A 23,033-nucleotide genomic window follows, 5' to 3' on the forward strand; every position below is an offset into this window, starting at 1 on the left:
ACTGGACTAATATCAACGACCAGCACTGGCCACAACAGCCCACATTGATTCACAAACTAAAAAATAGTAAAATGCTCAACTGAAAAATTCAACACTAAAGGGCACAACACAATGAAAAAACAATCTGAAATTAAACTGAAAAAAACTATTTTAAATGAAAACCAACTTCATCCACTGCACTGCTTGGCTGAAATTAATAAATCAGCCTGTCTCACAGACAAGTGCATCATCTGAGTCTGCATTTTCCGTGAATTAAAGTACAGTTTATTTTGCAGTATACGAGGTGCACGCAGTGAATGACATGAGAAAACAATATAAAAATTTCAAATGGTGTCTTTTATTTCAGAAACCTAAAACATACTATAACATTAATATCCATAACTTAGCAGACAAAAGATTCTTATCTTAACAGCAGACATTTGGAGGGGACACTGTGTATGCTAGTCTGGAAAGCACAGTGATTCTATTCTAAACAAGTGTTAACATGAGCTTCTGAGCATCTCATGCCATTTGATACACCACGGTGATTCCTACACCTAAACTCTCACTAACGACACAAACATTGATAGAAACTAATAGAGGGGGAGAGAGAGGTGCAGCGGGAAGTGCAGCGATAAAGTGTGAGAGGGAGAAAGAGGCACAGCCACACCGAGGAAACACAAGCAAGCTTAACATTCAAGCAGACATGCACAACACTTCGTACAGCTTCTCTCATCACACAGGACAAGTGCAGCATTGTTACAAGCAGCGCAAGATTATGTCAAGCAAAGCATAGATAACAAAACTATCACACGCAATGCAGACATCTAAAACATGCATTGCAACCACTCCTCTTTCTGACACTCCCCTGTCAAATTACAGCAACAGTGCAAGAAAACGCTCACACATGGAGCTCTACAGCACAGTGAGTAGCATGTCAACCTCTCCCAGCTCCCCAAAACTGCAAGTTATTGGAGATCCAGGTGTATGTGCAACACACAGGAAGTCATCAGGGAAGGTGGTACCAAAGCAGCAGACACCAAGAAAAGGCAGACTAAATGCTAGCAGGGAGAGAAGAGTGAAGCCAGTCTTTCCAGGTATTCTTAATCCATATTTCTTTGGTAGTTCCCATCAAATGTGCGCTGGTTACCATTATAGGATGCTGCAGTGTTTTCAGTGTTAAGCTGAATTGTATTCGCTTAACAAGGCAGTATAACCTGAAGGAGAGAGCGGCTAAGAAGCTGGTCTGCACAGATGAGCCAAGAAAGCACCAGCAAGGACAACCTGGAAGGGGGTGGCAGAGAGCTGCTGTCAAGAACGGTTAGCAGACATGTTATCCCCCAGAAGTGCAGATGGGAAAGGTAGGCCGATGAAAAATGATTAGAACATAATCATGGGTGTAAAGTTGAATGATAACATTCTGGCTTCAATCAGAGACTGAATGACAACATTTAAAAAAAGCTATTTTATGTCCTTTAACAAAAAGAAATGCATTACCTTGTGCTTGTATTGGTTATGTTGCTGCCTGAGGGTGTCATATTCAATCTGTAAGGCTTCCACTCTCTTTTCACAAGAAGAGGCCGTGATTTGAGCCTAAAACAATATTTAAAGACATTGTAAGTGTATGCAAAAGGGGGGATGGCACAACATATGATTACAACAGTGAGAAAGCCATAGTTACTTTTAAATCGTACAAAGTGATTGAATTAAACTATCTACAATGGGATGACCATTTGTCACCAACATAACGTTGCCCAAAAAACACACTGCGCTTTACAATAGACTTATAAAGCATTTAAACAACCACCATCTCAATCTACCCTAGCATAATGCACTGTGGACTCATGCATAAAGTAAAGAAGGTTGCTAGGCCCTTTAAGAGCACCATCACAAAGTAAGTGCAAATATGGCCACCGATGCAAACCAATACTGCCAGAGAAATGCAGGATTTCTTTGAGAAGTGCTGGAACTGGGCTTATTATAGTTGGAGAGAGTCACTACTTTATTTATATTTGGACAAAAACGATGGAAGCAGTTCTGTGGCGACATTCCTCATGCACCCACAACAGGGATTGTGTTAGATCTTACAGTGACTGGGTCAAAATCTGGTAGGCTGATGAAGTCTTTCATCCTTCCGATGCTGGTAAATTGAGTATCAAAGAGTTGGGTATCAATAAACGTCTTTCATTTCAGAGCCCAGATGCCCTGAGACATGAAAGAGCACTTTACAAATACATGTTATGTTTTTTTATACCACTTAGGACCTTTAGCATAATCATTCAGACCAAACAGCGAGTTATTTTGCGATTTAAGGGCCACTGCAACAATACAGAAGCCCACATGTTACATCTAATGTGAACTCTAGGAATTTCAAGCAACAGGTCGTGCAAGAAGTTCACGCAAAAATGATTAGCATTCATCCAACCTGAAGACTGGACATAAAAAGCCCATGCTGTCCAGTTTTTCTAATAATTATTTTCATCTCTTTGATATGGGTCACGTGCACCAGTGGACAGGAAAGCATACGAATAATGATTAAAATTCATTGGCAATACTTTGGTACCCATGGACATCCTTCAGGTTATGTGCATAACTACAGGAGGCTCAGGCGGTGGAAGGTTGCCCTCAAGGCAGAGTGATTCAGTTTTTCTGAACTTCAAACAGGTAAGCTCCTGTTGGAGGCTGCTGTGATGCTACTCCACAGAACTGTCTTGTCTGGTACTTGCTCTCTACACCTGGGGCTTGCTGCTGGGTGGGGAGGAGTTCCACGCTCTGGGAGTCAAGGTTTGTGCTTGGTGAGTAATGGATGAACAATTTTCATGTTTTCGAGTCCTTGGCACGATCTAGTTTGGTGATCTTGATTTACTTGAGACCTAATAAGCTGGGGATTACCTGGGAACACATAAAACACGCACTGGGATACAATATCGCTGCTAACAAAGCCACATAATATCCTCCACCTCCGCAAGAAAGCCAATAGTATTACAACGGTTATGGGGAAAAAGCTGTGCAAGCTGACACACCAAGAATAATGTAATAAATAGATAATGGAACCTAAGAATAGCGGAAGGGAAAATAAGGCATTTTCGTGATTTTTGGGGGTTCTGGGTAGTTAAATATGTGTTAACCAATTGTTCTGCTCAGAGCTGGCATCAGGGCAATAAGATTACAGAAAACCTTTACTTGCTGCCCTAAGGAAGTTACATAGACCAGCCCCATTCTAACCAATCAACTACTTTTTCCCCAAGACAAACATCGGCTCCGTCCCATAAATTTTATTCAGCAGAAGTAACTGTCAAGTACAATATTCTATGCATATTATTACACATAATGGCCAGTAAATCATGGTTGAAAAGTTTCCACAAACACAGAATCAGTAAACTTATACATGATCTTACTTTCTGCAAATCCAGGGAAAGCTGCTGGATAAATTGCTGCAGCTCCTGCTCTCTCTGTTCCAACTCCGTGATTTTCTTTTCTGCACTCTCTTGTGTTGCTACCAGCTCATCCCTGCTTCAAAATAAAGGGAAACCTCAATTAAGGCATTGACTGTTTCCACCCTACTTAGTCATACAACTGAGTTAAACAGTAGGTTCTAGCATGTTATGTCAACAATATTTTATGGAGCACTTGTATACCTGAAGGTCTCAGGGCACAATCCTGATACTTAAGAAAACAGATTATGGAGCAATCTTCTCTGAGACATCTCTTCGGATCAGACAGTGTAAGAAAACTCATTTTGACATCGGAAACCATCCCTGGGTCAACCAGTAAAAAAAAAAAAAAAAAAAAAAAACTAGAGTATTTTTCAACAAGCTGTTGCTACAGGTACACATACAACTGCACACCTACAATGATTACACATAAAGCTTCTCCTTACTTGGTCTCTAGTTTTAACTTTGCTATGCATGATTTAAGAATGTCTACAATTACACCAGACTGTAACCAAAGACAGCTACACGCCTTTGCCATCCAGAGGCATTTTAGGGGTCACTATAAAACAGCCCACTGTCCCATGCCAGTTGGTATAATCACTAAAGCACAACCTGCATGACACATGCTCAATTTATGTCCGTGCCGCTAATATGATCCCACACTTCACTGCTCTCACCATCCTTTAACCACCGATGTGTAAAAATTAACACCAGTTAAGGGCTTCCAACCCAATCCATTCCAATTAGCTTTCTATTCTGTCTGATTTGGCACTTAAGAGGATTTGGAGTCGCTGTCTAAACGACAGGTCCGCAAAGTTTGGCCCTCGGGAGATGTGACCAGATGGGTCCCATTAGCGCTTTTGACACTTGGGCTTGGAGTACTCTGATTGACAACCCCTACTACTTTACTGTATGGGGGGCACCTACAGTGTGTGGGCAGACCGCTTAACCGCACTGAGAACAGGCCTGTTCATGGCCCCCATGGGCTTTATGGTTGCGCTTGGGTGTGGAGGGACTTAGGTCATAAGGTGCGGGGTCCCTATGGACAAAGGTTGACCATCACCTAGTTTCGTCCCCACGCGGGCCCCTGCACTAATGATCTTTTCTACAGAGCTGTCCCTCCCAAGATGACCCATAGTGACGTAACCAACCATTTTCTGCTGGCACACGGGGGTGACCTGGAATAACCACGCACAGTGTGGGAGACACAACCTACAGATTTGGTGGAAAGGTGTGCGACCGCTGGGGCAGGGGGCTGCGTGGATTACCATGCCCTAAAGTAGATCCTAGGTTGGGGTTCTACTCATGCCCCTCTCCCCTGGAGCCTCAGTGGGGGCGTCGGGCATGGTGGGACCTTGATATCCCCGAGTGAGCAGGTCCTCCCCTGGATGGTGACTACGCGGGAGATCAACATCCTTTACACCATATGAAAGCATGCTCATACACAGGCCAAAGTGGCCTTCGAGAATAAAAGCCACTTGCACAATGCCAAGCTAGAGCAAAACTAGGTAGCATCGGCGGCTGCCGGGTCGTGGCCTCAGTCCTGGATCAGGATTGCATGGACATGCTCATTGATGTGAAAAAAAAACAGACTTCGTACCACTAACTCCAAAATCGACCTACTCACCAACACAATTGATGGCATTAAGGAAAGAGTAGACAGCATGAGGACCCAATGTATCAGCTGGAACTCCGTAACCCGGAAATTGAAGATCACCATACCTCCATAGATGAACACCTGTTGCAGATGGAGAAAGTCCTTGAGGGTAAAAACTAAGATCTCAAAGCAGGCTCCAGATGCAACAATTTCCTAATCTCAGGAATCCCAGAGTCCACCGCCATGGATAAAATGAAAACTTATGTGGAATCCATGCTTCGTTCGTTTTTCGGTGAGGCACTATCGCCGCTCTTTGTGGCTAAAGAATGCACCGCATCTCCCACCTGGATCTCCGGCGACAACAATAATACCCTTACTCAACTATACTATCCTGAGGCTGGCCTGCAAACGCCAATCCATTTAATACCAGGGGAGCTTCATATATATGTACCTTGACTTCACCATCACGGTCCAGTCCTCCTGCAGAGAAATTTTTGTCAAAGGCTTACTTCAAAGGCCAGAGTACCCAACTCAATGCTTTTTCCAGCTAAACTGAATGTCAGCCTCAGTGGTAGACCACATTACTTTATGGATCATAAGGCAGCAATGAAATTCTTCTGCAAGCTGTCAGTTGCTGGTGGCAACAGTCCATCTGTCCTGGAGACAACCACAGGAAGCCACCTAAGTGATAATATACAGTACTCCGTTATACCACGTCTCCTGTCTACCCAAAGCCGGTCAGTGACTCTGCAGACATCCAGGCTGGATGACGGCGCAGAGCAGACATGAGCCATGCCCGTCCCACTGTGAGACACAGCAGGAGAACTTTTACATGTGACATTGCCTCACCCCAGGGGCTCATTTCATACATCCTTTCTCATTCCGGGCCACCCAATCCCAAATCGCACTGGGCTGTAGCTTGGCATTCTAGCAACCCTCAGGGATGGTTCCTGCGAGTACACCAGTTCTGGATTTATGGGACAGGTGGTGCGTGGGAAATCCAACCAGTTTGGGTTGTTGAAGTGGGTAGTGGGTAGGTGGAATGTTTCTGTTTCCTGAGTTGCTTATTGTACTGTACTGTGCACCTCCCTTTCTCTACATGTACACTCAAGTTGTCAGAGCCTTGTGACCAGATAGCCTACTTAACATGGCTGCACATTCACTCATGTCCCTCAGTGCTGATGGCCAATATTAGATGCCTAATCTGGAACGCCTGGGGGATCAATGACCGTTAATGACCGGCACAAGAAGCGGTTAGTGCTTACCTATCTCAACCGACACCAGATTGATATTGGCTTTGTGCAGGAACTGCACATGACTGAGGCCAAGCGGGATGTTTGGTGGAGGCACGTTGCTACTTACTCTTCCCTATGCGAGAGGCGTAAGCCATTGTTACCTGGAAGTTGCTCACATCGGTAACAAAGAGGGTACATTTGTTCACCTGCATGGTATGTTGCACGGCCTGCCACTCACAGTTACCTCGGTGTATGGTCCTAATGCGGACAGTCCTGATTTCTTCTCCAAGGTCTGGAGATTTATACCGGAGCTTGGATCTGGGGCTGTGGTCTGGGTTTGGGATTCCAACGTGATCCTGGAGCAGTACATACACAGGTCCAGTGGACCTAGGTCCCCACACCCAAACGTGGCTGCCCAACTACACATCCTGATGGGCAATAATGATGTCACGGACATATGGCATTAATGCAATAGCACTGAAGAAAGATGAATTACCTCTACACTTGGTCCTGCATCAATTACTGGCTCGTTATCAGGGATACAGCTGAATGGACCCCTAAGGTTGAACACACCACCCTCCACTTCCCCTCACCGAAATTCTTGACCCTTATTGCTAATCAATGTTGACAACAACGTTTTGGCAATACTAACCGCCTATTACCCCTGATGGCAATTATAGTCTGGCCCGACCAAGCAGGTTTTGTACCAAGTCACTCCACGGAGCAGAACTTACGAATCATGTCCTCTAGGGAACTAGGCCAAAGAGAGGCTGCCCCTACAAAAGGTTGTTGGTATTTAACCACCGCAGAGAACAACAAGTGAGGTGGCCAATCAACACTAGATCATCTCAATGACCCTCCACCTGAGACCACTGTTGCACTAGGCATTCCGGCAATGGACGCATGTGTACCTTGGCTTGGGATACTACAACAATGCAGGGCACCATCATTCCTAGGAGCGCACAACTGTGCGACTGTGACTTGTTGATCTGGTTGGAAAAGAGGGACAGTGTCGGAAAGGACCGGATACTGGCTGGGTATGGATAGGCTACACCGACCTCAGAGTTGAGAATAGCCCCCAGGTAGGGCTCAATCTGGAGGGGTTAGAGGTGAGATTTTGTGGCGTTGCTGTCAAACCCTAACTGGTGAAGGAGGTCTATTGTGATCTCAGTCTGTTTTCGGTATTGCTGGCGGATGGCACTCCTGATCAGCCAGTAATCCTGATAAGGGATGATGTGGACATCATGTCTGAGCAGGTGTGCAGCCACCACCGGCAAAGCACCTGAGGTGCAGTAGTAACCCCAAAGGGGAGCACTCTGAATTGGTAATATTTTCCTCTGACCACAAACTTAAGATACCCGTGATTAGTTGGATGTATTAGTATGTGGAAATAAGCGTCCTTCAGGTCGTAGTCATTAAGTCGCCTTGCTGGAAAAGCAAAATGACATCCTGGAGAGTGACTACATGGAAGTGTCTAAAAGGATACATTTGTTTAGGGGCCTGAGGTCCAGAATGGGCCTGAGGGACCTGTACTTTTTGGGTATTAGCGAGTACAGCGAGTATGTTCACTTGCCCTGTTGATGGTAGGGGATGAGTTCTACAGCTCCTTTGAGTAGGAGGCTTTGATCTGATCTCCCTTGGAAGCCTTTGGTGTTCTGGGGAAAGATTGTGTTTGCAAGGTGGAAAGGTGGGAGGCGAGGAAGTGAGATGCGGACAATAACCCCATGTTGGATAATATCCAACACCTACTGGTCTGAGGTGACGTTCTGCCATTTGGGAATAAAGCCTTGTAGATGCCCTGACTGGTGTTGTGTAGTTGGTGAGTGAGGGTGGCAGGGGTTGGTGGGTGTCACAAGCAAGTCAGGGTTTGGTGATGGTTACAGCACTTTTTTGGGAGCCAACTTTAACTCTACCTCTAGGAACCTCTAAAGTAATCACTGGAGAGAATAGCTGTCATGGGTGTGTTAGTAGGATGTGGAGGTTCTAGGGGAGGTGGCCTTCAAGCTTCCGAGATAGAGTGCACGGCAAAAGGAGCCTTGAGGAGCAGGTGCTGAAATGCACCCATCATCTTAGATGTCGCCAAAACTTTCTTGGGCTTTTCTAACATTTGGTCCATCAGAGATGCAGGCAATCAGAAGGCATGTTCAACAGGTTCTGCTGAACTTCCGACTTAAAGCCAGAGATAAGAGTCAGTTGTGTCTGTGTAGAAGGAAGATGGAATTGAATCCCAGCCGGAGGTGTCTGCGGATCTAGGGCACAGCAATTAGAGGTGTTGAATATCTGCTTGCCTTCATCTTGTCCCCCCCTCCCTTTCTGTGCTCCTCTGGGCGCATTGGAGGAGCACCTCCATCCCGCCCCAGTGGGCACGACCGTACCTTCAAAGAAGGCCAACAGAATTGGCGATACGCCTTTGGCTGGCTGATTGTGCAGCCACTCACATCTATCATTCACTCTCCTTCTCCGGTGAAGGGGCCCTGCCGGCCTGGGAGTTGGCTCACTTACGAGGAGTAGTGACCAACAGAGTGTTGGGTGGGAGCTGGCGACAAATGTAAACGTGGTCAGTAGGGCAGACTTTATATTTTTTATCCACCCTAGTTTGTTAGGACCCAGGCTCGGATGGGGTCCTTGAAGATGCTGGGGTGTGGTGTAGCATTACCCGTAAGTGGAGGTTCTGAGCAGAGCGGGGAGTGGAGAAAAGGGTTTCAAGAAAGAAGTCCTCCTCTAGGAGTTCTGTATAAAGAGTCACCTTATGAAATAACGCATCGTTACCAATCAGTTCCTGGTAGGACATGGAATCGTCAAGAGGGGAGGGACAGGCAGGGTCTTTGTCCCCCAGTGGATCTGTATCATAGCAGTACCATGGGTCACCCTGCAGACAGGTGTCAAAGGTGTCGTCCTCTCCCCCATGCCCACCTGTGTCAGTGTGAGGAGACCCCTGAGGTGTGATGTCAAGGGGTCTCCAGGAGAAGCAGACGGGGAAGATGAAGGCTGAGGAACAGGGTGAGAAAATGGTTGTGCATTGAGTAAGTGGCTGGTAGCCTTATCCACTTTTTTGCACTGCTTTAATGGAATCAGAATGTTCAAGGCTTTCTCGAAGGATAGCTGGAATTTAGAGGGTGGAACAGCAGGCCCGAAAGGCAGGCAAGGATTCAGCTCATATTAAGTTGAATGGTCAAGTGTTTCTGCCTTGAATCAATCTCCTCCTGCAGTTTGCGGAGAACTGGTTTGACCACGCCAACACCAGCATCGATGGTCGACGACAAAGTCTTTGGCTCCAAGGTTTTGGTCGACGCTGAGGCAGATGTGGTTGTTGCTGAGAGGCGACTGAATGCTGGTGTTGGAGTACCCGGTGCAGAACCGGTCAGTCTCAAAGGCTTCTTCGGCACTGGGAGGTGTGGCTGAATTGGTCTGTCGGTGCCGACCATAGCTCGAAAGCAGTGGTGGTCCAAAAGCTTGTCTCAGGTGCTCCAGAGTGGTTGTGTGCCCTTTGGCAGAGGGCTGATCTGTTTGAGAATGGTTTTGAGGAGAGGGCGGTCGGTGGGGATGGATGCTGTACTCACAGACTGCTGGGCTGGCGGAAGGTCCTCAATTTCCAGATCAGAGTCAGGTCTTTCTCCAGGGAAGAAAGCCTCTTCATTTGCAGCCAACAGTTGTGGATGATGTTCCCCCTCAATGTTATCAGGACTGAAGAGGTCTGGGATGTTGTAGCAGTTTCTATGCAACATCTCGAGTCTACATGGCAGGCAGTCGCCAAGAGTCTTCCTGAAATGGAAGGAACGGCAGATGGCGCAGGTGGCTTCTTGTGTTCGGGCGACAGGCACAAATTGCAGACCTGATGGAGACTGGTCTGAGGATATTTTGTGCAACAGTGAGGACAATATTTGAATGGCATCTGTTCCATCGAAGCATGGTTGAGAGACGTAACCAAGAGATGGGAGTATGGCCCTAGGGCGAGGCCTGGCAGGAGCCACAGCCAACCCAGACTTTCGAACTAAGTAATCAAACATCGTCCTGAGACGGAGAGTAAGGTAGATGCGATCGAAACACAATACCAACAGAGGGAAGGAAACCATGTGAACCGAAGAGTACTGCAATGGTGTCGTTCTGGAGTGTTGGAGCACACATCCAAACTGGATGGCAGAAAGAAGACAATCTAGCAATGAAGAGCAAGAGGAGTCACACTACCTCCTGATTTGAACAACTACTTTGAAGAAAAGCATCTTGCACACATCAGGGCACAACACTAGATGACAGGAGTATGCACAGCATATGTGCCTACAGCCACACTTACTTGAACATATAGTTACTATGAAGAACAAACCAATGAGAACTTTGGTGGGTAATCTACTTTATTATTCTCTTTGCAGAACAGCAGTAACAAAATGCAAAGTTTGTTCAATGGAAATAACATATCAGGCATCTGATCAAGCTGGTATCGCTGAGGTTTAACCTTTCAGAAGTGAAACAATTCAGAAAAAAGAAAAGAAAGACCAGTACCTGTGTTGCTCAAGCTCAGAGTGTTGCTGCCGTAACTGATTCAACTCTTCATTTAAACTATCAGATACGCCGCTGGTCACCTGCAGCTCCTCTATCGCTCGACTGGCTTCTTGCCGCTGCACCTCTAGTTCTTGTTCAGTTTTCATTAATAATTCTTCCTTCTTTATTAGCTAAAACATGTTAAACAAACCTTTACTGGAATCAGTAACGCAAGGATGGCTACTGGAAATAAACTAATATCTCCACAGAAAACTTGATTGAGTGACTTTACTGAACCCTGATAATATAACTTACAAAGCATGTTGGCTAAATTATTAAATTATTTTTAGTAATTGTTATAATCTTGCACGCATTCCATATATTATGTATCAGAAGCATTACAGATATTATTTTAAAACAGCAGTTCTAGTAATACTGGTTCTATTAGCTTGTTATACTTTGTTTGGGGTAGTCTATGTCCTGCTTTCAGATTTCTTTTGGCTTGATACCACAAATTATCTATTGTAAGGTAGAGTATGCTCAAAACATGGAAAAGGAAAACTAACCTCAAGAATGTGCAAAGCACAAAAAGGGTCAGCCTATAGCATCTCCGTTTGATGTTGGGTCATAAAGCATTTTTGTAACTCACTGATAAATAGCCCAACACTTCTTCCCCATTTCCAGAACGTCTATTTTAAGTAATCTGAAAGTGTTAGTGTTTTCCGACAAGTCAAAAACTAAATTGGGTTCAGTTCGAGGGACGTGGTGGTGGGAATTGCAATGCCCTGATGAAATAGGAGAGCCGTTACATAAATAATTTTAACGACTCATGCGGATTGAAATGTCTGGGACTGCAGGTTTTCACTGCTCCTGTACATTTAATACATGTATTATATGATTGGAAAATGTCAATAAGAACAATTAAAAAAGACCAAACTGGTTATTGGATGTGCTATGTATTATATCTATACATGGCATAAGATATTTGATCATGGGCTAAGCATCACAGCATATTAAGTGGAACTCCACCATCAACCCCATCACATTATATATTACCTTTTAGGATCTAATGGCAAAGTTGGACAACACACAGGATGCTGGAACTTATCTAGAGAAAGCCATTAAGGGCTACAGGCTGTACCTGGTACACATTCTTGATACAAAATTCACAAAGCAGAGCATAATGAAGGTGTTATGCGGCTGCCCTACGAACATCAACAGACAAGCTGTGGATGCTGCTTTTGCCAAATATATCTTTGAAGCAGACTAAAGATACTTTTTAAAATGTTCACAAACTGACAGGGGACAAACCACCTGGGTAATGTCCCATTAGTAAAAATATACCACTGCTTTTAGAACTATGGGAAAAAACGAATTATTTGAATGCTGTACTAGCTTTTGCAGAAATGTAAACTCATTCTATAAAACACTTTGTGTAGCTGTATTCCCAGCTTTGGGACAGTCAAGTGAAGGATGCAGCCCAGATGTTGCCCTGACTGATATTCCAAGCTTGGTTTTGCCACTGTCTATTTGTGTTTGAAGGCATGTAGTACTTTGGCTAGAATATGCTTCCTGCACATCTCGGCAAGTGTTTACTCAATATTGGTTCATAATGGGTGTAAGGAAATGCCTCCTTGGCATGGTTACCCCCTGACTTTTTGCCTTTGCTGATGCTATGTTTTGAATTGAAAGTGTGCTGAGGCCTGCTAACCAGGCCCCAGCACCAGTGTTCTTTCCCTAACCTGTACTTTTGTTTCCACAATTGGCACACCCTGGCATCCAGATAAGTCCCTTGTAACTGGTACCCCTGGTACCAAGGGCCCTGATGCCAGGGAAGGTCTCTAAGGGCTGCAGCATATCTTATGCCACCCTGGGGACCCCTCACTCAGCACAGACACACTGCTTGCCAGCTTGTGTGTGCTGGTGAGGACAAAACGAGAAAGTCGACATGGCACTCCCCTCAGGGTGCCATGCCAACCTCACACTGCCTATGCAGTATAGATAAGTCACCCCTCTAGCAGGCCTTACAGCCCTAAGGCAGGGTGCACTATACCATAGGTGAGGGCACCAGTGCATGAGCACTGTGCCCCTACAGTGTCTAAGCAAAACCATAGACATTGTAAGTGCAGGGTAGCCATAAGAGTATATGGTCTGGGAGTCTGTCAAACACGGACTCCACAGCACCATAATGGCTACACTGAAAACTGGGAAGTTTGGTATCAAACTTCTCAGCACAATAAATGCACACTGATGCCAGTGTACATTTTATTGTATCATACACCCCAGAGGGCACCTTAGAGGTGCCCCCTGAAACCTTAACCAACTACCCGTGTAGGCTGACTGGTTTTAGCAGCCTGCCACACTCGAGACATGTTGCTGGCCACATGGGGAGAGTGCCTTTGTCACTCTGTGGCTAGTAACAAAGCCTGTACTGGGTGTAGCTGCTTCACACCTCCCCCTGCAGGAACTGTAACACCTGGCGGTGAGCCTCAAAGGCTCACCCCCTTTGTTACAGCACCACAGGGCATTCCAGCTAGTGGAGTTGCCCGCCCCCTTCGGCCACGGCCCCACTTTTGGCGGCAAGGCCGGAGGAGATAATGAGAATAACAAGGAGGAGTCACTGGCCAGTCAGGACAGCCCCTAAGGTGTCCTGAGCTGAGGTGACTAACTTTTAGAAATCCTCCATCTTGCAGATGGAGGATTCCCCCAATAGGGATAGGAATGTGACCCCCTCCCCTTGGGAGGAGGCACACAGAGGGTGTACCCACCCTCAGGGCTAGTAGCCATTGGCTACTAACCCCAAAGACCTAAACACGCCCTTAAATTTAGTATTTAAGGGCTCCCCAGAACCTAGGAACTCCGATTCCTGCAACCTAAGAAGAAGAGGACTGCTGAGCTGAAAAACCCTGCAGAGAAAACGGAGACACCAACTGCTTTGGCCCCAGCTCTACAGGCCGGTCTCCCCACTTCTAAAGACACTGCTCCAGCGACGCTTTCCCCAGGACCAGCGACCTCTGAATCCTCAGAGGACTGCCCTGCTCTAGAAGGACCAAGAAACTCCAGAGGACAGCGGCTCTGTTCACCCAAGACTGCAACTTTGTTTCAAAGAAGCAACTTCAAGACAACTGCGTTTCCCGCCGGAAGCGTGAGACTTGCTACTCTGCACCCGACGCCCCCGGCTCGACTTGTGGAGAAACAACACTTCAGGGAGGACTCCCCGGCGACTACGAGACTGTGAGTAGCCAGAGTTGCCCCCCCTGACCCCCACAGCGACGCCTGCAGAGGGAATCCCGAGGCTCCCCCTGACCGCGACTGCCTGCTTCCCAGATCCCGACGCCTGGTAAAGACTCTGCACCCGCAGCCCCCAGGACCTGAAGGATCGGGACTCCAGTGCAGGAGTGACCCCCAGGAGGCCCTCTCCCTTGCCCAGGTGGTGGCTACCCCGAGGAGCCCCCCCCTTGCCTGCATCGCTGAAGAGACCCCTTGGTCTCCCATTGATTTACATTGGAAACCCGACGTGTGTTTGAACACTGCACCTGGCCGCCCCCGTGCTGCTGAGGGTGTACTTCCTGTGCTAACTTGTGTCCCCCCCGGTGCCCTACAAAACCCCCCTGGTCTGCCCTCCGAAGACGCGGGTACTTACCTGCTGGCAGACTGGAACCGGGGCACCGCCTTCTCCATTGAAGCCTATGCGTTTTTGGCCCACTTTGAACTCTGCACCTGACCGGCCCTGAGCTGCTGGTGTGGTAACTTTGGGGTTGCTCTGAACCCCCAACGGTGGGCTACCTTGGACCCAAACTTGAACCCCGTAGCTGGTTTACTTACCTGCAAAAACTAACTAACTCTTACTCCCCCCTAGGAACTGTGAAAATTGCACTAAGTGTCTAGTTTTAAAATAGCTATATGTGATTTATGTGAAGACTGTATATGCTGTTTTGATTATTCAAAGTTCCTAAGGTACCTACCTGCAATACGTTTCATTTAAAGTATTACATGTAAAATTTGAACCTGTGGTTCTTAAAATAAACTAAGAAAATATATTTTTCTATACAAAAACCTATTGGCCTGGAATTGTCTCTGAGTGTGTGTTCCTCATTTATTGCCTGTGTGTGTACAACAAATGCTTAACACTACTCCTTTGATAAGCCTACTGCTCGACCACACTACCACAAAATAGAGCATTAGTATTATCTCTTTTTGCCACTATCTCACCTCTAAGGGGAACCCTTGGACTCTGTGCATACTATTCCTTACTTTGAAATAGTGCATACAGAGCCAACTTCCTACAATGGGCAAAACATGACATTACTGATCTGTGCCCTAAAATCTACTTGGCAGTTTCCTGCATTCTTACAAAATTGTTTACATTACTGCTATAGAAAAAAAGAGATTAGATTAAAGGCACAAGCAAAGAAATCTATAATTTTTGAAGTAGGGGGATACATCATTTTAGATAAATGTACTGTGAATGAAAGCACTTTTGACTGCAACCAGAACTCTGGGGCAGCAACTCACGACTCAACAATAGTGCAGTTCATGCTGTACTATCGGTTATGATCACACTGAGACACTGGTTCTTTTGTGGTCCCCTCAATCCAACACCTTGCAAGAACACATAATAGTCAGCCCAAACTGTCTCCAGAGCAAAATAGGGGATTCAGCTTAAGGTAGTCTGCATAATACTCTTGAGCTACAGCAGTTTTTTGTAGCGTCAAAAGACCACTATAGTCCAGCAGCAAAAAAAAAGAAAATTTCTCAGACTACTGGTTTAACTTTGTCCTCTTCACTGTGCATCAGTCCGTATGGAATGCAACTACAGAACAAATGTGAAATGATGGAATACATTACGGTAAGAGCAGAATGCTGAAAAAAGCCTAAGAATGCTCTACTCTTCTACGGTCAGCAGCACTCATTTAAAAGCCTTCTATTATGACCTGGAAGATTTCACACAACAAGGATCAGGCACTCTAGGGACGCCCAAAGCACAGAAGGTACATTTGAGCCTTGTAGTACATTTTTTGTTTGTAAAGCACAGACAAAATGCAAGGGCCACAAACACTGATCGATACAAAAGGTTGCAACTTTCTTTATTATAAAGCTTTAGAGTATTGAACACAAAATGAGTAGTATATTTGTGTGTAAAAAATAAAAAAAAAAAAAAAAAAAAATAAAGGGGGTGGTTGCTTGGTCTTGGGTCAATTTCAGATGGAAGTATTATTCTTTCTGATCGACTCATTAATCTAGTATTGTGACAGTATTCAACTCTAAATCTTGTAATGAATTAGTTTTGTGTTTCAGTTTACTTCATAAGCGAAGACTGCAACTAAAGTTCTGACTTTAACCTTAAATTCTAAGCAGTTGCTCGAAATTAAATAGCAGACAATACCTTACGGAGTTACTAATGCTCCTGATAAACAGTTTCTATAATTTCTCAAAGTTAAACCTTACTACATTTTCATGAATTCAATCCTAATCTCTCCCCTTTCCTTGTTTTTTTCAGAACTATTGGGCTAATATACATTTGTTCGATTTAATATTCAATAAACCAGCCCACTGCAATGTTTGCTTCACGTTATGAGTGTCTGTTGGAACACAACAACCCAGTATAGAAGCTGTCTAAGTGTCACCTCCCTCTGCAGCCTATTTATTTTGTGTTGCTATCTATAGCACAAACCAGGCCCATAGGGTGTTCAAGCGCTGTACACATAAGTGCATAGAAGCAAAGGATAAACTGTGGCAGATTTACAGGACAAAAAGATTATTATACCATATGTGGACTACATAATGGACACAACTAAGTTAGGACTCTGGCGATACTTTGTAAAATATAAATTTGAGTGAAATGCAACAATTAATCAGCAGTTCATGTTGAGGTCAGAGTTCGACGTACTTGCGAAATGACTCACTATTACAAGAATAACAAGGCACAAGAATAACATAGTGGACAGCTGCGATGAGAAAGATTCACAAAAGAAAAATGTACTGGGGCCACTTACGGAGTTCCCCATTACGTAAAAATTGGTGAACACAGAACTGGAAATCACTCAAAAGCCTACGTTTGGAGAGAAAAACACGGTCTGAGTTTCTGCTCACCCTTTGACTAGCTAGAACGGCACAATAGCTATGACGTGTCCCTAGAACAGGATTCAGAAGTGCTGCTAGTCCATATGCAAGATGCTTACTTGCAAATCAGTATGCATCAGACAAAATGGATGTACATTTTAAAACACTCCAACACAGGACCAGAAACAGTCATAAAGGCAACAGTTTCACTGTTTGCTAAAATTTTAGGAAGATCATGCTCGATATATGCTGCTATAGAGGTTTTCCAGGATTTTTCTTATAATCTCTGGGCCTTCATCCGATGTTCCCCATTGACTTGTGGCTTGATATCATCATTGTTGTTCTCTGTTCCTTTCCCAACTTCTTGAATCCCAGGTGTTAACGCATACATCCTTACAAAGAACATCCAATTATAAGCTTATTTTTCTATTGAGAACTTGCCATAGGTGCCATATGTAGTGAAACGTACCATTACACTGCATCGACATTCATGTGCAGTTGAATTAGCATTCCTCCCGCAAATTGCTACCTCTGGCTCCATATGATTCTTATGACAGAATCTAGTTTCTTTCTCAGGGGGTAGGCAAACTGTAATAGCAGAAATGACTGATCTCTTCCTGGCTGCTGTGAGAATCACTGAATCCATTTTTTCCTGACTGCTGTGACATTGGCTCAATCTCATTCTGTTTTGCTTTTGAATGTACGCAAGTTGCAGTGGCGCAGGAGTACATTTTAATTACATTGTAGAAGTTGCCAATCTAAAAGTGGCAGAACTGATTAAGATGCTGCTTGCTGACATTCAGACTCTTTGGAGTAGGGCAAATAAGAACTGACTATACACTGCTGTCAGCAGAAAACCAATAATATTATGTTGAAGGTTACCAGGGCCTAATCTTGCTTGTCTCACAAAGAAATGTGAACAAACTTCTGAATCTCATTGGCCTTTTCCTTTCCAATCAGAGCACACAAAGCCAAACAAACTTGAGTTAGAAAAAACAAGTTGGAAGGGCCATTGAGTGCTAACGTCAAATTCTATTAAAAATAACCAAAAGTCACACTTTCTGAAAACACATCTTACCATGTGTTTAATTTTGGCCAGCTCTTGCTGCTGAAAGCCCTCCAGCTCATCAAAGTCATCCCTCTTAAGGAAAAGATTTACATTCTGCTCCCTCATTTCACTCACTGTGGCTGACAGGGTCCTATTTTCCTTTAAAACAAAATACAAAACAACAATTAAAGGCTGAGCTTTCTATATCGAGCAAATTTCTTGATAGTAGAAAGTCTGGACTGCAAGGTTGTGAAATTTTTTTGAAATCTGCTCTCCCTAAAATTTGCATTTTCCAAAGAGAGATGATGAAACAAGCCATCACCCTTTAACACCCTTGAAATGAAACATAGGTAGGTTTACTTACTAACCAGGCAAAGTGGCATGCCTGGGTAGTAAGGCATGTCTGACACAGGAAATAGAGATTAACTCCCCAGCCCCAGCTTTAGTGCCATTTAGTAGAATCCTCCCACAATTGAGGATCTTCCAACAATACTGCTACCAAATATAATCTGGCCGTCATACACAAGGAACCTCGCTGAATTACTTTTCAAATTAACCAAAAATTTTAAACCAATTACTTGGATCTTGCTTTTCACATTTTATATTCATGCACAAGTCTGAATAAGAAATTGATTCCAATATTCAAATCATAGGTCATTCATGTGTTTTTTTGTCCTTACTCATTACTTCAAACAATGGCCATTTCTCCGATCAAAGTATTATTTACTGCATCTACGGTTAGGCCAAAGGCTAATAATTTTCTTGTCTGATCTCCCAATGCATGAAATACCAGGTCTTCGGGTTTACAGTGTTAGCTGACTTGCAAGCCTGGCAACCTACGGCATTAGGCGTTGTATCAACAAGTGAAAAAAGTAATTCACTGGAGATTCTTTTGAAAGAGATACTTTTTGCCATTAGAACTTCTTAAAATATTTGTTGTGGCATTACTTTCAGGCTAGTGGTCTCAAGAGTAGCTCAAAAGTTAGAATTGGGGGTACATGGCCATCTTCATGATATTTAGCAGTCTAAGATAGTGTTACTACTGACAAGTTTTGGAACGCTCTACACAACTAATTGCCTGCTAGAGGCACCAGGACAGAATGCAACATTTGTTCGCCCCTCGGATCCAATATTTCTTAGCCTTTTTTTAAGGAGGCAGTTTTCACATTACATTTATACATAAGCTCTCTGTTTCTATTAAAGTGCCCAAAAAGAGGATGACTTGATTCTAAGTGCTAGGTAAAAATAAATATCAGATGCCCAGTGGGCTATAACATGGATTTGCTCCTTATTGCCTCTGCTTGTATTTAACATTTGAGATAAAGCTTTAGCACTGAGGTCTGTTGTACTTTGGGTTATATGGAAAATAAAACCTCTGGACCATGTCACAATCAAAGCTAATACTTCTGGGCAGATCAAATTAAAACCTTCAATGGCTAAATGCTTTAGAACTGTTTATTTTTACAGTGGAATCACTAAAGACATTGTGTTACTGTAACAGAAATTCTATATTATCCAAACCTTTCAACATTTAAAGGTGTTCTGCTACTGCCACTTTGGTAATGGTGCTAGGCACAACCTCTGGATCATTTTCTGCATGTCCCAGTCAAAAGGGGCTAAACAACCTTGCCAGCTCCGGAGGCCCTGCACCTACACAGAGTTAATCTCTCTCTTGCAGACATGTAAAAAAAAAAACTAGAATATAAACCTTTTCTCTACTCTGGCGGCACAGACTACAGTGAGACGGCCTTTTAGCTATAAAAAAAAAAAAAAAAAACACCACCACAATAGTAGCACTTTGAAATGTCAAAGGTATCTCAGTAAACAACTTAGGGCTTCTTTACGGCTTTTCAGATGGGCTTAAACAGAAGACTACAGCCTTGTGGTCTAGCATTAAGACTATAACTCAATAAATCTCAGATTTTTGGGTGGTGTGCAAGCTCTCTTGGTGTCTAAAATCCCAGATTCAAGACCTTTTCTTCATACAAAGTCAACTGACTGATTAACAATACTTTAACTGAAGAAATATAAAAATATGTGAAGACTTTAAATGATATAAGACAATGCCCACCACAGCTATGACTGATGTATTTAACCATGACTACTGCTTTGCTCAAAGAAACAGCTGCCACTGCAGCCCCAGTCAAGGTAACAAACATCACTACAGCTTTAACTGAGGTGATAAAATTGCAACACTACTTAAAAGTGCCTACTAAATAATTTGCCTAACAAAGCTGACAGTGCAGCCCTCTCTTGCGGCAGCAATACGGGGAAGTATTAAATGATGTGTATCTTTAATAACAATTTAGATGACTATAGGTTGATTGGCTGACATATATCAGCCTTAAATTTCGAAGACGTATGTTGGAAATACATAGTGTTCTTAATATAGTTCAGACACAAAAATGCGTCTGTCACTGACATGCTGAAAATTTTGAGAACATGGGAAATCAGTCATGAAAATTTAAACTTAAACGATGGTCTCACTGAACCATAGTTTCAACACAATGAATTTGGACACATTGGATCTATCTGCTGACAAGGTCTTTTACAGAGAAACTGATCTTATTTTGAAAAGATTTATGCATGTGATGACATTTGGACGTCCTTGCTTCAATTAGTTATGGATGTCCTTGTGTTTTCTTCATTGTTCTGACAATCGATAACCTGTTAGTGCGTCATATCACCATGTTATTAATTCTACCATGTTCCATGCCTGTCTTATTTTTTGCAGGAAAAACAGCCATAGATACTTCACAGCCAGAATCCTAAGTCCCCTTCTTCTCAAAGCCCCATCTTAGTACCCTTTTCGTGCTGTTCAATGTACTTATTAATGTCTAGTTTTTCAAAAACATTTCAGAAACGATACATTCTTTTATCATTTTAATGAAATATACAGCATTATTTAACATGCCTAGTGCTCAATAGGTAAACATCCATGCCATAGACTGTGGCAAACTTAACCTCTGTCTGCCATTTACCACTGTGTAAGAGAATATGAAGTATTTGCTTTTATTGATAAAACTGCAAATAAACTTAATAATGTGCTAACTTGGATTGGCATAACAGCATTCTACCGCACCTCTAGAGGGTAACACAATGCATGCACAATGTCTGATCCTCCACTGCACGAACAGTATTTATCACATGGCAATTACCCCCAAGATCCTGGACACACCAACCTGACAAAAAAGCTACTGAGACATGGAGACTCTTCTGAAACCGACAGTAAAGATACACTGCATCTGCAGTTCACACTCATACTCACGAAATACGCTTTTTCCTTTAACATTTTAGAAGCATATCCAGACCTACAAAGTCCAGAGCGCAAAAGAAAGAAGCTTGTGTCTGTGGTACTTCCCTACATCATATTTCTAGTCTAAACTCTGCAGTGCAACCTGCATTTCTACCTCTATGAACATCACAGGGCAGTTGAAAAACGCATACCGCCACTCACCTTTTCCAGTTCTGCCAGCTTTTCTTGCCATTCCTGCCAAAATGAGAGCAAATAAATGAACGATCCAAATGTTTGTTTTAAAAGGAGATTGTAATCATCAAGAAAAAAAACCGGTATTGTCAGTTTGATCGTCTTTTTCCATGATTTCAATTTACAGTAAAGTAAAAATACGAAGAACATTTACAATGCACTGAGCCCCTAGTACATACTCAGCCACTGCAACACAGCTCATCAATGCTTTCCAACAGTTTTTACATCTCTCAATCATGATAATAAACAAACAAAAAGAACATTTAGTTGTCACATAACTAGTGGGCAATCACATTAAGATTCGAATCTAAATAGTAAACAGTAATCAGTTTAAGAATGTATTCTTGAATAGCACGACATGCAGGTCAAATGTTCATAGTCAGAAAGAGGATGTGTACAGCAAGATATATCAAGATCAAAAATTTGCTGCTTGCTGTCCACTGCTGAGGAACTACTAGGAACATTAGTCTTGGTGCATTCTTTGTTTCTTTCTTAAGGACATTGTAGATTTTCTGAGCCCATAGGTTTACAATCTAGGTTCCATTTCTACGGCTGGCAGGAATTTACAAAAGCTTTCCTGGAAGCTATACATGTATTTAATACTACACATTTCTCCGCCACATGTGTAGAGCTATCCACATTAGTAGGTCCTTCTCAAAGGGTGGAGGTAGGCGTTACTAGGCATGGTTTTCCTTAGAAGTTTGGGAACGACCATAAATGTACATTAGTGTGCATTCTCAAACTCCAATCTAACTCTTTCCATTCTGGGAATGGTCAGAGATTTTATTCAGACAAGGGCTGGGGTAACTCCACTTTCAGAGTTCAAGGGGTACAGATCACCAGAGGTTTGGTGGGCACGTACAGAAAGTGGTTTCTCATGGGAAAATGTTTTTAATTGCAGAGAAAAAAAAACATTTACACAGAACCCAGTGCTGCGTATTCTGCCCAAAATATACCTGCAAAGCTGCACTTGGCAAAAGCTTCCAACAATATGGCTGGTGAATGTATGGGGAAAAAACAGTAATATATGTTGGAGTTGTAAACGAAAAGTATACTTTTCTGATTTTTAGGTTTCACAAAATCTTTTGTTCTTAATGATAAAAAGAAGCTTAAAAAGGGTTTAGAGTCAACCCATTACTTACCTTTACTTACCATTGGTTGGCTCCCATATCACTTTTCTTTCCTTGCTTCTTACTGGTCAGAGCATCCTTTTAGCCTTCAGCTTCCTCCTTGGTTTTACTCTTCACTTCGGTCTTAGTTCCTGCTGTGGTGCATGCACCAAGCACTGCTTCCTGTGGCCAGTATTCTTCCACTGGCCACAGGCTCCTCAATCTTTTTAAAACATTTCCCAAACCCCCACTTTCCTTCTCTTTAACCCACCTGCGATCCTTCTCCCATTACAAAGCTTGTTTTTAGCTGCAGTCACTGTTTTCTATAGTTGCAGTCTTCTCTTCCTCTTGGCTTTTTTAAATCCTTTGTTCCGCTCTACTTTGGCTCTCTTCTGCTGACGAACCTGTTCTCTGCAACCCTAGCAGCACTTCCTTTGTCTTTCCAAGTACTGAGACATTTACCTATCTGACACTGCGACAGAACAGTACCTTTAAAAACCAGATATCACAGTAGACAGCCAGCTAAAACTCAGACTTTTTATGTTAATTTGTGGGTATTAAAGATTGAGTACAGCTGATGACAGGATGCTTGACTTTTGAACGTA

The 23,033-nt window shown here is 43.5% G+C and overlaps 1 protein-coding gene across 3 annotated transcripts in view; it reads right to left on the minus strand.

Annotated features, from left to right (window-relative positions):
- GOLGA1 (golgin A1) overlaps positions 1-23,033 on the minus strand; it is a 234,675-nt gene that overhangs the window by 158,603 nt on the left and 53,039 nt on the right. For 2 of the 3 annotated variants that reach the window (XM_069241738.1, XM_069241737.1), the window contains 5 exons: positions 21,290-21,322; positions 17,863-17,991; positions 10,743-10,912; positions 3,378-3,489; positions 1,477-1,572 (listed from right to left, as the gene is read on the minus strand). In XM_069241738.1, coding sequence (XP_069097839.1) covers positions 1,477-1,572; positions 3,378-3,489; positions 10,743-10,912; positions 17,863-17,991; positions 21,290-21,322 — 540 coding nt within the window. The remainder of the gene's footprint in view (positions 1-1,476; positions 1,573-3,377; positions 3,490-10,742; positions 10,913-17,862; positions 17,992-21,289; positions 21,323-23,033) is intronic. The other variant, XM_069241739.1, reaches the window with a different exon arrangement.

Source organism: Pleurodeles waltl, chromosome 6 (assembly GCF_031143425.1).
Source record: "Pleurodeles waltl isolate 20211129_DDA chromosome 6, aPleWal1.hap1.20221129, whole genome shotgun sequence".
In the NCBI taxonomy this organism is placed as follows: Eukaryota; Metazoa; Chordata; class Amphibia; order Caudata; family Salamandridae; genus Pleurodeles; species Pleurodeles waltl.